The 16,095-nt window shown below is 37.6% G+C and overlaps 1 protein-coding gene across 1 annotated transcript; it reads right to left on the reverse strand.

Moving 5' to 3' along the window:
- Nucleotides 1-1,568: 1,568 nt before the first annotated feature.
- LOC108716325 (general transcription factor II-I repeat domain-containing protein 2) lies at nt 1,569-4,473 on the reverse strand. The gene is made up of 2 exons (XM_018262433.2): nt 4,352-4,473; nt 1,569-2,674 (listed from the first exon to the last, which is right to left on the reverse strand). Exon 2 carries the CDS (start codon nt 2,655-2,657, stop codon nt 1,836-1,838), a length of 822 nt encoding a protein of 273 aa, XP_018117922.1. The 5' UTR covers nt 2,658-2,674; nt 4,352-4,473; the 3' UTR covers nt 1,569-1,835.
- Nucleotides 4,474-16,095: the final 11,622 nt, after the last annotated feature.

Raw genomic sequence — 16,095 nt, forward strand, 5'->3', positions numbered from 1 at the left:
TTTTTAGTCAACACCCATGCTAGCATCTGTAGAAACTGCAAAAGAGGGAGTTCGCACACAGTTAAGAATTTGTGTTTTTCTCCTACCTCCGCTGTAAAGTAGGAGCTCCCCATTTCAAAGTGTAAAACAGAAAATCCATAGTTTTTCCTTGGACACACACACATATGCACACAATAACCACCAAATAAAACAAGAATAACTAACTAAGAAATAAAGTGCACAGCAGAACTGCCCTCACATTCTAGTCACAAGCCTGAAGCACATTCCCACACATTTGCAGGGTATTATACAAAACAATGCAAACTCAAATGTCAATTTAATATTCCATAAAAATATACAGACTGTGATAAAGAACAATAAAAGTAAATATTTTTCAGCACAAAACACACTTCCTGTAGTAACAGCATTAAATAAAGAAATTGCACATTTATCTTTGGCCAGCAGTAAAGTTATCGAGCAACAGTCATTAGCCATAAAAACATAAGGGAAGAAATACTTAAAGTCTTAAAACAATGAGAAGTGCAGTAAACAAAATTAAATGAAAAAAATAATGTGAAACTGTTAATGGGATGTCTGAGGGTGCAGCTGCTGTGCAACAAGCTCATCAATGTCCATTGATATGGATGATGTGGAAATGCGCATTATTTGCTGCAGGGCTGAGTCACATATACTGTTTCTGTATTTTGATTTGATGAAGCCCATGTCAGAGAAAGCCTTTTCGCAGATATAAGTGCTGCCAAACATTGATGCAATTTTCATTCCAAAATCTCTCAAGATAGGGTATCGTTCTTGAGAGAGCAGCTTGAAGAATGCTACTACTTTCTCTGCCTGCAGCTCACATAGTTCCATGTGGTATATTGGATCTTGAGCTGTGATGTCTGTGTCAAGAGGGTTGTTGAAAAGTCTAAAACTTGGCTCCATTCTCTCAAAGTCCTGAAATCGGGTGTTAAATTCATGAATAAGAAAACTGGCAAAAGTTTAAAATCACTCCACTTCCCTTCATTTCCTGAAAAAGTTCATAGCAACTTTCAAAATGTGTCAGGTCATTCTTTGCTAAGAAAGATTTCAGTATGTGAAGCTTGTTCCTAAATGCAGCAATGTGACTATAAAGCTGGCTCACATTTTGATTTCTTCCTTGCAAACTTAAATTCAGAGAATTAAGGAACTGAGTGATGTCAGTCAAAAAGGCAAGAGCTGTGATAAAGTTGACATCAGTAAAGGTGGCCATAGACTCAAAGATCCGCTCGTTTGGCGACATCGCCAAACGAGCGGATCTTTCCCCGATATGCCACTAACGGCATGGCTATATCGGGGGTAATTCGAACGTTCGGCCGTATGGCCGAACAATCTATTTACGATGCGCCAAGGGGCTCCGACGGGTCGGTCGGTTAAAAATCCAACCTTCCCAATCAATATCGTGGCCAGATATCGATCGGTAAGACCCGTCAGAAGCCCCCATACACGGGCAGATAAGCTGTCAAATCGGTCCAAATGACCGATATCGGCAGCTTTATCTGCCCGTGTATGGCCACCATAAGGTGTTCTATCAATGCTGAGTCACATTTTGTGTCAGATGTATATTTCTTTCCTAAGGGCAAATAATCTTACCAAACACTTTCCTGCACTCAGCCATCTCACATTTGTATGCAGAAGCAAATCTCCATAAGCAGCATCCAGCTCTTCAAGGAATAATTAAAATTTCCTGTGTGTCAGGGAACGATTGCCACCTCTTATCAAATTGGTGGCCTTAGTTACCACATCCATTATTTCAGACATTTTTAGAGAAGTGCCACATAATACCTCCTGATGTACAATGCAGTGAAACATGTGGCAGTCTACACCTTCCTTCTTTTGAGTCCTTGAGTTTTGCCCACCATGGCTCTGGCACCCTCGGTAACAATGCAAGTACACCTATTAAAGCCTACAAACTTAGTAACTGTGGCTTTGACTGCATTATATATATCTTCGCCTCTTGTGGATCCATGCAGAGGTACTATCTCCAAAAGCTCTTCAGAAATATGAAACTCTTGATCCACAGAACAAATGAATATAATGAGCTGGCAAATATCAGTTATATCAGTGCTTTCATCCAGTGCAATGGAAAAGTAAGGTGCACTTTTTACAATGTCCTGTTGCTTATCTGTTATATGCAGGTTAATTGTGCAGACACGTCTAGCAACAGCTTGATGTGACAATGAAACAGATTCCACTGTTTTAGCCATAGTTTCATTTCCAAAACCTTCAGCCAGTGCACATGTTTTAATTAGAGTCCCACTGCTGAAAGGATATTTTCTTTTTGCAATTTCTTCTGCAACAAGAAAAGAAGCTTTTACTGCTGCCTTCTGTGCTGTTGTAACTGCAGTAAATATGCTTTTCTGTTTATGGAGTTTGCTTTTTAGGTCTTTAATGATGGTCAGTCGAGCTTCTGTGTATTTGGCATACTTATCTCTATGCAGTGTTGTATAATGCCTTTTAACATTGTATTCTTTGCACACAGATATAGTTTGTGCACACACCAAACATTGTGGTTTATCTTTGTTTTTTCCAAAGAAATATTCTTCTTCCCACTTTTCCTGAAATTCACGATTTTCTGAATCAATCCTTCTTTTCTTTGCACAGTTTTTCGTGATAGACTTGGTTGCACAAGTGCTGGACATGTTCAATGCTGTGAACTCTGTGAACAGTCAAAATTGTAAAATTAGATTTTAATAAGCCCAGTGCCAGATGACTGAGGGTAACTCTTAACTGTGCACTTGTGGTACGCCCAAAAAAATTGTGTGTGAAAACACAACATTTTGCATTAATTCTGACCTGAGCACAGAATTTTTTTTTAAAAAAATGTGCATATGGCACACACATTTTTGTGCACATAGCCAAAAAAGAATTAGAGTGAACAATGGAGATACAGAAAGTTTCAAGTTCACTAGCTACAGTTTTGAAAATATAACCATGTATCCTTTGCTAATTCTGTAGCTATAATGCAGTGATCTTCGGGAGTGCTTGGTTGTATCTCAATCAAGATCATTTTTTAATAAAGTTTGGTTGGTTAATTCCTTTTTTTGCTTGCTTTGCTGTTTATTCCTTTTAAGGTACAGGGATGAAAATAGCAATGATAATCCATGCGTATGGTGTCAAGGATGTCTAGAGCAACAGTTGTACTGATCTGTAATGAATATTATTGTTTCACTGCAGTTACTCCCCAACATATATCACTAAGCAGAAGCCCTTCTTGAAAAAGTGTGTCAATCCCACTTAATCATATTATATTTTGAGCTGACAAACCATATACTCCTTATTAAACTAGTTATACAAAGTTACATTAATTGCAAGAGTGGTCAAAAGGACACTAAGAGCTAAATTATTTATTTTGGGAGTATTTATTCACAAGCCAGAAGCCTATATTGAAAGATTTGCACCGGTGTAATGAAGATTCATAGGACAAAGCAGTAAGAGTATGCCTGATACATACAGTGGCACAGCTCTGATACTACCTCAGAGTCCAGAAAGTGAACAGGTGTACATACCACTGGCATCAAAGTGAAGCCATAGTAGTGAACATATTCCCTATGCCACATTATGCTTTGTTGCTTTCTCACTCCAGCACTGAGCAATAGATTGATATAGCCCCAAATAACTTCTTATTTATCCACAAAGCAAACAGTTTTACAGCACACATTAAATTGCACATCTAACCCATATAAAATGGTACAGTGACCCTCAACAACTGCTACACTGATTTCCAGTATCAAAAGGCACACTAGCCCCCAGCACTGAATGCGATACAAACCCCCTGGTACACTGGTACACTGACTCACAGGCCCAGATTTATCCTTGTGCTCCAGGTGTACCGACAACAACCGAGCAGCGTGATCTTGGGGGGCTGATTGTCAGCCTCCAGAGGCCCTAAAATGAAATCCAGCCATGCTGACTCCCAGCCTTAAACTGCACATAGCTCCCAATACAAAATATTAATAGAAACTCTGCACTCCTTAATGGAACAAGAACCCCAGAAAAAATGACTACAGTAACCCACAACATGACATCAAGAAATTAAACAATAACCCCCATTATAAACTGATACTGATACTGTGACCCACAGCAGCAATTGCAGCATTACCCTTTAATAGACTGGAATGCATGGCACTGGGAACCCCTGAATAAACTTGTACAGTGACTCAGCATGAAATAATACAATAACACCAGTATAAAGCGGAACTGTAACCCAATGCATTAAATTCAGAATTACCACCATCATAAACTGTTACAGTTACTCTCAATATTAGCCAGCAGCAGAAACTGATATTGTGTCCCACAGTATTAAAAAATCATTAGTATATACTCTCAGGGTCACCTGTTTCAGAGTAGGCTCACTGGTGCAAGCAGAGGCAGCAAGTTCAGGTGGCAAGAGTAGGTTGTAAGAGACCAGACCAAGATCGCAAGATCAGCTGCTCTGTAAAGTTGCCGAACACAAAAAGAGGGACGGGCTTGTGACGTCATGGGGGCGGGGCTTGTGGCATCGCGCGCGATATGTTGGAAGCCGGGAGACTGTGCCAGACACTACACAATGCAGAGACAAGCTAAGCGACCTAATTAACTACCGATTGTGCATCAGCCGCCCTTGATACCATTAATCACATTAGATTTAACCAGACAGTTGCCGCCCTTGATACCATTAATCACAATAGATTTAACCAGACAGTCGCCGCCCTTGATACCATTAATCACATTAGATTTAACCAGACAGTCGCGGGCCAGAGTAAATCGCGGCTCGCGGGCCGCCAGTTGGACAGCCCTGATGTATATGATAGTGAAGTGCATGACGTGCAGCCAAGTCTATAGCGTATTTTGTTTCTCTTACCTGTATAGGGATGTGGAAAATCCGGACCGGTTAGGAGGCACCTGCAGGTCACACAATCAGGGCATTTATAGCAACCTAATTTGGTTTGCTTAGAGAGCCAATCTATGTCCGTGTTGGAAGGCCCTTTGAAGTCAGTCCTGACCAACAGATCTCTCAGGCTTTTGCCTCTCTTAAATCCCATGATGGGTTTCTTGGCAGTATAGAGGCTCATTGTTTCATACATATTGAGCATCGGTCAGTGTTTCCCAATGCTGGCTGTTAGCTGGCGGGATGCTGTGGAGAAAGTGGTAGTGAAAATCACCTGGTTATCCGAGTGTTTTTTGACAGGGGATGACTCCAATAGTTCATTTTGTGTGTGTTCAAGCGCCCTGTTGAGTTGTCCAAACAGTAATTCTTGTGAGTATCCTCTGTCCAGGAATCTGGCAAACATTTCCCGTAGTTGCAGTTGTGCGGTAGTTCTGACATTGTTGTTACGTATCACTCTCAGGAATTGTGAGCAAGGTATCCCCCGAGTAGTGGCTGGAGGGTGATTGCTGGCCGCATGAAGAATAGAGTTTCTGTCAGTGGTTTTACGAAACAGTCTAGTACCTAGTGTGGAATTCTCCAGAAATATGTTTAGATCCAGAAAGTCAATGTCCCTTCTGCTGTGATTAAGGGTAAGCTTGACAGAACTATCTAGGACATTAAACTGTTGATGAAAGTGAACAAGTGATTCCTCTGTGTCCTCTTCGGTTCTGCTATGTGGGTGTGGTGGCAAGGTGGCGTACCTATACAGCATATTTGAGTCCGCCTCATCTGCGTTTTCTTTTCTTTTCCAATTGTTTTTATTGGCATTTTTGAATAAACAAAAAGAACAGAAAGCAGCAAAGCAATAGCTCGGCCAAACATTTGTCAATTTCAAAATAAGAAGAGAATTAATACACAACAATTCATTCATAACCAAATATCAAATAAAGATAATAACAAAATTCATCAATGAAAGTAAAATTATATAAAATAAGATACAGTAAGATAAAAATTTTCCTCTCTACCAACCAAAAAAAAAATTTTTTTACCCAAATAGTAAACAAAATTATCACATCTTCAGTCAATCTTGGAATTGCAATGAACATAAAAAGAGGAGTCTTCGCCAGAATTATACATAATTTTTCTATATAAACCATATCTTCAGACTCCAGAATTTTAAGATAGGGAGACCACAGCGCAAGAAAATTTTCTCTAAAACCCACATTCCTATACCTAAAATCTATTGCTTCATCTATGCAGAGAGACTTACGATAGGATAAAATAACCTTTTGATCTGGAGAAGTTTCCTGGATCCAATATAAAAAAATGGATTTGCGGGTAGCAGCAATAGCTAGATGTACAAAATTCTTATAATTATTCCAAAATTTTGTCTTTGGAATACGAACAGCAGAAGATGTTACCTGACAATCAAGCAGTGCAAATTCAGGAGACAATTTAAGATCAATATTCAATTTGTCATTTAGGAAATTTTCCGGCTCAATCCACAACTCAGAAATGAAAGGACAATCCCACACATAATGAAATAGAGAAACATTCTTTGACTTGCGCTTAGGGCAATAAGAAAGTGATATACCCTCTGAATTCTTAAAATAAGATAACTTGTAGCTCAAATGGACCAATCTAAAATGCTGTACTCGCCAACCTTCACATCTAATAAGTTTATTAAAATTCTTAATAGAAGATAATAAATGTTGAGAGGTAATGTTAATTTTTAATAAGGATGACCATTTTCCCGCTAGAATTTGTAATGGATTCAAATTGCTAGGAGCAGATCTAAGACAAAAGGATATAGGATATCCTGTTAAAGGAAGAATCATCTAAAAAAATTTGAAACCCTTTACATAGAGGAAGTTGATCAACTGCAACATTTTTCTTATCTGTAAGAAGGTCTAAGACACACAAAAATCTCAGATGGATTAATCTGTCACATTCATTGAGATCAAATTTACTTTTCAAATCTTCCCATAATATTGGTGAACCAGAAACGTTATCAACCAAATGTATCAGATGGGAAATACCTTTTTTCCTCCAATACGGAATCAAAGATTTTCTTTCTGTTTTAGTAAATAAACATAGATCAAAAGGCGACAAAAAGGGAGAGATTTGATAATTGCTACCAAGCAATTTATAAACTATCTTCCAGGTAGCAAAAGTTTCCCGCCGAAGAATGTTTCTCTCAATATCAATAGTAAGGCCACCCCATTTTCTATGAAGAAAGGTGGTAATATGATCACCCCCTTCCAAATAAGATTCAAAAAAAGGATTGGTGTAAACTTCCCCACCCAAAATCCACTCAAAAATGTATCTACATAGAGAAGCAATGTTAAAGAACCTAAAATTATGAATATTAAGACTACCCAGGATTTTCGATTGACGTAATTTAATCAAAGAGATTTTAGGTTTCTTCCCTTGCCACAAAAATTTTGAAAGCCCTTGATCCAACTTCTTAACATCAGAATGTTTTAAAAGAAAAGGAAGATTAAGTAACGGATATGATAACATTGGGAAAATAAACATTTTAAAGAAAGCAGCTCTTCCTATAAGATAAAGAGGCGAATTAAGCCACTTATCACGTAAAGATTCAGTAAACCTAATCAGGGGAGACAAATTTAAAGAATAAAGTCTAGATATATTAAGTAATCCTGTTTTATTACAGTTAATTACATATCCAGAGTAAGAATAATAGGAATTGAAAAAATTAAAAATCTTCCTAATTGAGTTTTGAGCATCTTGAACTACCAAAAGTAGATCATCTGCAAATGCTAAAATTTTAATATATCTACCATTAACTTGTATACCCTGAAATAAGTCTGAACGATATAAAAATCGAATCAATGGGTCAATTGTTAAATTAAAGAGCAGGGGGGACAAAGGGCAACCCTGTCTTGTTCCTATACACAAGGTAAATGAATCAGATTGTTCTCCAGCAACTATTATCCTGGCTTTGGGAGAAGAATAAATTTGCTCTAAAAAAAAGATAAACTCCCCTTTAAAACCAAAGAAATTACAACAATCAAAAAGATAATTCCAGTTAACATTATAAAACGCTTTCTCAGCGTCTAAGCTTACTAAGGAGCATGGAATTTTATGTTTTTTAGAGTAAAAAATGGCATTTAGGATTGCCCTAATATTTTTTATTCCCAACCTTTTTCTAATAAACCCATTTTGAAAAGGAGAGATAATATCTGGAAGAATATTAGCCAATCTATCAGCCAAAATCTTGGTAAAGATCTTTAAATCCTGATTAATTAAAGAGATTGGGCGGTAAGAAGAAGTTAACAAAAGATCTTTCCTTTCTTTAGGAATAAGCTTAATGTTTGAAGTTATACTGGATTGTAAAGTTTTACCCTGTAAATACATTTCATTGAAAATATCAGTGAGGAAAGGGGATATTTTAGTGGAAATAGATTTATAAAAAGAAGTGGGAAGGCCATCCGGACCACTAGCTTTAAGTTTTTTAAGACTTTTGATGGTTTTCATACCTTCCTCTGTAGTAATAGGGGAATTCAAGATTTTCAATTTATCCTGAGAGGTTTGAGGTAAATGTATTATGGACAAAAATTCTAAGCTTTTATCTTTATCATACAAAGGACGAGAGTAAATGTTTTGAAAATAATCTTTAAAAATATTCAATATGGCCTTTAGGAGAGTTAATAACTCGATTCTTGCTGTCTTTAATCATGTAAGTATGAGAAGAACTATTCCAATTTTTCCCTAGGTTAGCCAAAAACCTATTAGATTTATTACTAAGATTATGAAATCTAGCATTTGCAAAGGAGGTATAAAATTGATCTCTCAGATCCCTCAATTTCTTAAAGATTTCCATAACCCCTTTAAGCTTGTTAGCATTATGGGATGTTGGAAACGTTTTAAAATTAAGATATATTTTTTCATACTTTTTTTGCTTAATGAAAAAAATTCCTTATTCAACTTTTTTAAGTAAGCACTTTTAAAGGAAGTGATTTCACTTCTCATAACACATTTCCAAGTATCCCATAGTAAGAGAGGAACCTTTTGGTGGAAAATGTTATCTTTTAAGAAAGAATCCCATCTTTTTAATATCATATTAATAAAATCAGGCTTCTCAGATAAAGCAACCGGAAAGGACCAAGGAATATAAGATCTATGAGCAGAATTAACCTTAAATTCAGCCCAAACCTGTGCATGGTCAGATAGATCAATTATCCCTATATCCCCAGATTGAACAATATTTAGAATATCTATGGATGTAAAAATAAAATCTATCCTAGAACCCATGTTGTGAGGATGAGAAAAAAAAGTGAAATCGACCTCAGTAGGGTGCAAAGTTCTCCAAATATCAGTTAACTTAGTATTTTTCAAAAAATTAGATATCAATGGAGATTTATTAAAGGAAAGTTTTGATTTTGGGCCCCATTTATCCATAGAAGCAACATGTGCCTCATTAAAATCCCCACCTACAATCAGCCTAACTTGAGACAAAGAGGTAATTTTCTGGGTCAACATTTTATATAACTCAATTTTGTTATCGTTAGGGGCATAAATGCAACAAACATTCAAAATTTTATTATTAATGAGAACTTCAGTATGAACAAATCGACCATTATCATCTATTTCTGTGTAAATAATTTGAGCATTCAACAATTTGTGAAATAAAATAGCAACCCTTTTCTTTTTCTTGAAAGCTGGAGAGAAAGCTATTGACCCCACCCAATCTCTTTTTAACTTAATAGATTCCTGGTCAGAGAGATGTGTCTCTTGAAGTAAAGCTATATCAACCTTCTGTTTCTTTAAAGCACTGAGTATCCTCTTTCTCTTCACATAAGAATTTAACCCATTAACATTCCAAGTTAGTACCTTCAAATTACTCATTAAAGATCATGAGATAGGAATCTAGCTTAATATGATACTTAAAAAGGACAACATGTGATAAATATAACATTCTATCAGACAGAGAGGAAAAAACAATTAGTAATATAATGAAAAATACTAAAAAATAAAAAAAACAAGAAACCAAAAATTGACAACAAAAAGAGCCACCCTAAAAGTAGGGTCATCAAAACCTGTTTATTGACTTCCTTTTTTCCTCAAAAGGAATAAGGCAATGCACTTATCTCACTAAGATAAGTAGCCTGGGCGAGCAACTGCCAAAAAAAACCCAAAAATAAGTTGGAAACCTAGAAAGAAGAAACAGTACAATCATTGGACCATTAAGTCCTGATAAACAGGAGAAAGTGATCTGGGAGATCTTGATCTATGAACTTGTTTGTCATCTCTTCTTTGAGATCTCAAAGGGATGCGAGTATAGTCTCTGAAATTTGCAGATTTCTTTACTAGTGAAGAACGAGATTCCTGAGTCGAATTGGATGTTTTTGCCATCTTTGGTGGAGATCCTGAAATGTTGAGTCGTCGAAGGAAACTTTGAGCCTCTTCTGGTTCACTGAAGACAAAAGTTCCTGAAGAATGAACAATTCTAAGTCTAGAAGGATAGTTCAAAGAGAACTTAATATTGAGCTTGGATAGAGCTTGGCAAATGTTAGAGAATTCTTTTCTTTTTTGAGAAAGGATAGCAGAGTAATCTTGAAATAATAGGATTCTTTGAGTTTTTTCAGAATAGTCTAGAAATTTAGCAATGACAGCAGGTGGTTTAAATTCATGTTTTCCCTGGGTGGGCCTAAACAATGAATTCACTCAATCTTTATGTTAGGAAGTTTATCCTGAAGGCGAAGAATCATTGGGATGGTTTTTGTAACAAGTGTAATTAGAGCCTCTATATTATAAGATTCCGGGATTCCAATAAACCTCAAGTTGTTTCTTCTAGCTCTGTTCTCCAGGTCATCAACTTTAAGCTGTAAATCCAAAACTTTCTTCTCCATATCTTTCAATTGTTTAGAAGTAGAAATAGAATCTTCCTGAACACACAGTTTCTTGAAGGTCTTTAATTTGGTCTTCGTGTGAGGAGAGAGTTTCTGAGATATCACGTAGACTGTCCTGTAAATTTTCAACAGCCTTATTAATCGAAGATTTGATGGAAGCTTCGATAGAAGGATTGACCAATTTAGCAACTTCCTTTGCAATAGATATGTAGTCGTTACTCGAGAAACTAAGTTGGCTAGTATTTATTTGAGTAGAATTTCCATTATGTTGATTGACCTCAACACTTTTGCAAGATCTGTCTTTTTTCTTTTCAGAAACTTTCCCATTAATCTTCTCCATATTGAATGGCAATAGAAAGTAGCAGAAAAAATCACTATCAAATCTCACCTCACTCACCTCTTTTAATGTGTTTTTTGTTTTTGTGGTTTTTTTTTTTAAAAAACATTTTTTTTTATTTTTTATTTTTTTATTAGTTTATGTGTTTTTCTTTGTTTTACTGAAAATGTATACTAGGAGAAACAACAAGGCTAGAGGAAAAATCCAGTAAACAGGAGATGAAGCTGTTTAACTAAAATGGTGGATCCTTAACAGAAATAGTCTATAAGATACAGACTGGTCTATATGATAGTGGAAACCACAAAACTTTAGTATTAGTAACAAGAAAGATTTTAATACAAAAGTTCACAAGAAGTAATAAAACTGTTTCCAAGCTCCAGAGATGATGTTTAGTCAAAATCTCCTTATAGCAGTTTGATCAAAGCACTGATCACCACACTAAAAATGGAGAAAATGGCCGCCGCACCTCACAGACCACTGACAAAAAAAGGGAAAAAAACTGTCCTCAACAAATTATTCGAACCTGGCAGTTATCACTAACCACAAGAACAAGTTCCCAGTCTTTCCAGAGACTTGTATCACCACTGTAGAAGTTTCTCACAGCTTAAATTGCAGTTTCCTCAATTCGCCACAAGCTGCAGCACACAACAAATGAGCCCTGCAGACTCCTCGCTCCCTCAACAGCCACTGCGAGCCGCACATAAATCCATACGGAATTCACCAGAGACAAGCAGGGGACCAATGGGGTCAGACACAGCTAAAAAAGATAAGTGTTCCGACTATTTATTGCAGGAGAAAGTTGGCGGAGTAACGGAGCTCTAGCCTAGGCGCTCCTTCCTCCTCGGCGCCATACCCGGAAGTCATCTGCGTTTTAATGGAGACAGCTGACAGCGGTGCATGCTGGTTTGCAGCTACTCGCAGACTGGCTGCGCTGCTGCGCTGTGTAGCACCTATTAGCCTGATGCTGTAGCATTGCTAGGTGTCCCTACGCATTGATATGGGGGACGTGACCTAGTGCTGGTCACGTGCCGGTCCGCCAACTGTACCTCCTTGGTCATAGTAACCACCCACCACTACAGCACCATGGACAGGGCGTAGACCACGCCCACTTATCCACACTGCTACGCTTACAGTTAAGAATGTAGCAATTGCGTTTGTGTTCATTTGGCCTTGTACATATTGTGCAGATTGGAATATGAGACTGGCAATTAGTTTTTTCTTTGCACTTATACTGCTGCCATTTTGGTTGCCTAGCAACGCTTTTTGGCACCAAAATGGCGTTTTAAACATCCTTTTGCACACTATGCTCTGTTTTCTTTCCCTGATGTAAGCTCCACTAAGGAGCTGAAACGTCGGATCTAATAAACCTCCCTTTGCATCATTTGCTGCTTCTGCAATTCCTTGGAGTGCTGTTACATTGCATCACTATTTATGTTTTCAACTAGCACCCAGGTTTAGACTTTTGGCTTAAGGTGTGAGTCCACATGGACTGCCTATATATATATATATATATATATATATATATATATATATATGTTTTTTTATATATATATATATATATATATATATATATATATATATATAATTTTTTTTTAAGAACCTTTTTGCCACATGTCATGAAATTTCTCTTTAAAATTACCCACAATTTATAAACATTAAAAATAACTTACAAGGTTTATCTGTACACTCCATTTTGGCCACGCACAACTTCCAGGCAGATAACCTAAAGAAACTCCTGGATACCTTGAATGTGCAGTTCTTCAGAAGCACTATCCTCTTGCATGTCAGTGAAGGGAGCCATTTTTTCTTGATGTACCTCTTATATTTATATTATATTTATATTATATTTAGTTTACTTTTTACTGCAATGCTCCATAACTCACTCAGATATCCTCTTTTTCGTACCAAACTTTTTGACAAAAGAGTGTACACTAGAACTGAGACAGATGGAAATAATGCCAAATATGTTCCCGCCAACCACCAAATCTCGCAATCTAGAGAGCAAGCTTTGCTTTATATCTCCAGTTCTATCACTTCAGCCCTCTTCTGGGTTTCTGTGAGAGATAACCTCTTTTTCTCTCATCCACTGTCCCCTCCAAAAACTTTTCCTCACTTACCGACAACTCTGGGTTCCCTCTGCTACCCTCCAGGCTGTTCTTTGTCATACAAATCAAAATAATCCCATGCTGCAATTAATGTTGGCAACCATAGATTTGGAATATATTCTTCACCTTTTGATATATTTCAATTCTCCGATTCTAAGTTTTGCAGATTTTCCATCTTGAATGTTTTCATGTAATCATCATATTACTGCAACGTTTTACTGTTTGCAGCAAGGGGGACATTTATGTCAGCCTAAAATTAAGTTTGAAAGTGTGTCTGGTCATAAGTAGCAACCATTCTTGAGGTACAGAGTCTACACAGTATATTTTTCAAAGGGTGAAATAGAGTTTGCAAAAGTCCACCAGAGAGAAATTCCACAGCTCTCTATTCAATTGCATGGCAATTTTGGAGATGTATGTATCACATAGTAAGTACTCACTGAAGAGCCTAAATGGGTCTTCTTCAGATGAAGTGTTATTGGGACGCTATTAAACCCATGCAGTAACCAGTGACATAACTTTTTGCGTTTGAATTTGACCTGCAAACTCACTGACAGTTATGTCCCATGTAGCCCCCTTTAAAGTCGCTGACTAACTAAGAGTTAGAGAGCTGCAAAGCAGGAAGTAGTGTTCTTTCTATTATGTTAGACATCAGCTCACTCCAGCCATTGTAGATTACTTTTTTTGGCTAACTAATTATATTAGAAATAAGATGAAACAAAGTAATTATTCACCATTAACAGTAATATTAAATAAACTACTAAAGACATGGAATAAGGGCACAACCTTATCCCTTCAATAATGATATTTTGGTTCCCAAGGCTAATATACCACTCTAGGATTCTACCTGCCAGTGTCCCTACTAAAGAGCTTACAGTCTGTGAGCAAATTAGACAGAAACCAAAAGGGACATAAATCAGGGGTGTGAAGTAGCAAAGACCAATGAATTGTTTTGTTTGGTAAATTGTTCCTAAAATGGTGCTATGTTTAGCTTGGCAACTAGACTGAAAAAAAAAAGTTAATGGGTGATTCAACACCCTTGAGCTAACCCTGTATTATTATAGTAAACAATAGTTGCTTGAGCTTAGTCTAGTTTCACTCAGATTTAATTTCTACAACTACAACAGTAAAGGATAACCTTATTCTTAATCTAATAATAGTGCAATTCAATAACCCATACCCATATGCAAGTGCAGTGATATAACCCCCCAATGAAGACCAAAAATACATAAGGTGCTTTTTCATAACATGGAAAATAATGCTCTGCATTACTGTTTCTAGAACTGTCTTAACTTAACCAAGTAGTGTGAATTTAGAACGCCGATTAGAGCTTAGCATACATACAGGGGCAATCCTGGTCCCTCCGGCGCCTGAGGCAGCAGCAGTTGCTGCTGCCCCCCCTCACCCGGAAATTCGCTCTTAAAGTACCAGAAGCAGCATTTTTGCTGCCCCTGGTACCTAGTGGGGCACTGCCGCCTGAGGCAACAGCCTCAACTTGCCTCATCGGCAAAGCACCCCTGCATACATAGCAATACACTTGTACATACACTTGTCTCTCAAATTAATGTCCCTCTTTTTAGTACCCATTGCAATTTATACAATACAAAAAGCCAAATCTCAACTACTTCCAAATACACTGTAACCCGTAAGATAAGACATTTGTTTAGTCATACCTTACATGAACACGCATCATCATAATCACTGCAAGTGAAATATTCAATAATAAAATTCAAATCATTTAGTAGTGGCTTTTGCCACCATGCAGACTTTTATTTAACTTGTTCATTAATGACTTAGGGGAGGGTATTATAAGTAATGTATCAGTGTTTGCAGATGACACAAAACTATCCAGCCCAATTAATTTCATCCAGGATGTGGCATCCTTGCAACACGATCTTGACAAACTGGCAATCTGGGCAGCTAAGTGGCAAATGAGATTCAATGTTGATAAATGTAAAGTCATGCACCTGGGATGTAAGAATATCCAAGCCACTTATACCCTTAATGGGACTGCATAGGGTCACGGGCGGAGGGGGTCATTCTTCCACTGTATAGAGCACTTGTAAGGCCCCATCTAGAATATGCCGTACAGTTTTGGTCTCCATCAGTCAAACAGGACATTATTGTATTAGAGAGGGTACAGAGAAGGGCAACTAAGCTGGTAAAAGATATGGAAAATCTTAGCTATGAGGGAAAACTGGCCAAATTGGGGATGTTCACGCTGGAGAAGAGGCGCTTAAGGGGTGATATGATAACTATGTATAAATATATAAGGGGATCATATAATAATGTCTCTAATTAGAAGAAAAGAGGTTCCGCCTAAATATTCGGAAGGGTTTTTTACAGTGAGAGCTGTGAAGATGTGGAATTCTCTCCCTGAATCAGTTGTACAGGCTGATACATTAGATAATTTTAAGAAGGGGTTGGATTGCTTTTTAGTAAGTGAGGGAATACAGGGTTATGGGAGATAGCTCATAGTACAAGTTGATCCAGGGACTAGTCCGATTGCCATTTTGGAGTCAGGAAGGAATTTTTCCCCATCTGAGGCAAATTGGCTTCAGATTTTTTTTTGCCTTCCTCTGGATCAACTGGCAGTTAGGCAGATAAAAAAAAACAAAAAAACAAACTAAAAGGTTGAACTTGATGGACTTGTGTCTTTTTTCAACCTTACTTACTATGTTACTATGAGTCTGTTGTGTCCCCAAACCACTAGGCAACGAGCCAAGGGGGCTGCCAGCTCGCTCCTGCGACACAATCTTTGCAGGACCCGACTTCAACAAGTCTTACATGTAGGCACATCAAAGGAACGTCGCACACCTCGTGGGACCCGATCCTGCGCCTCCCACTCACTTCCTGTGAGAGATCCTGGGCCCTCCAACACTGCCAAGCACTCACCCAGCCACAGAAACGGTAAGC

This window comes from Xenopus laevis, chromosome 5L, assembly GCF_017654675.1.
Source record: "Xenopus laevis strain J_2021 chromosome 5L, Xenopus_laevis_v10.1, whole genome shotgun sequence".
Classification (NCBI taxonomy): domain Eukaryota; kingdom Metazoa; phylum Chordata; class Amphibia; order Anura; family Pipidae; genus Xenopus; species Xenopus laevis.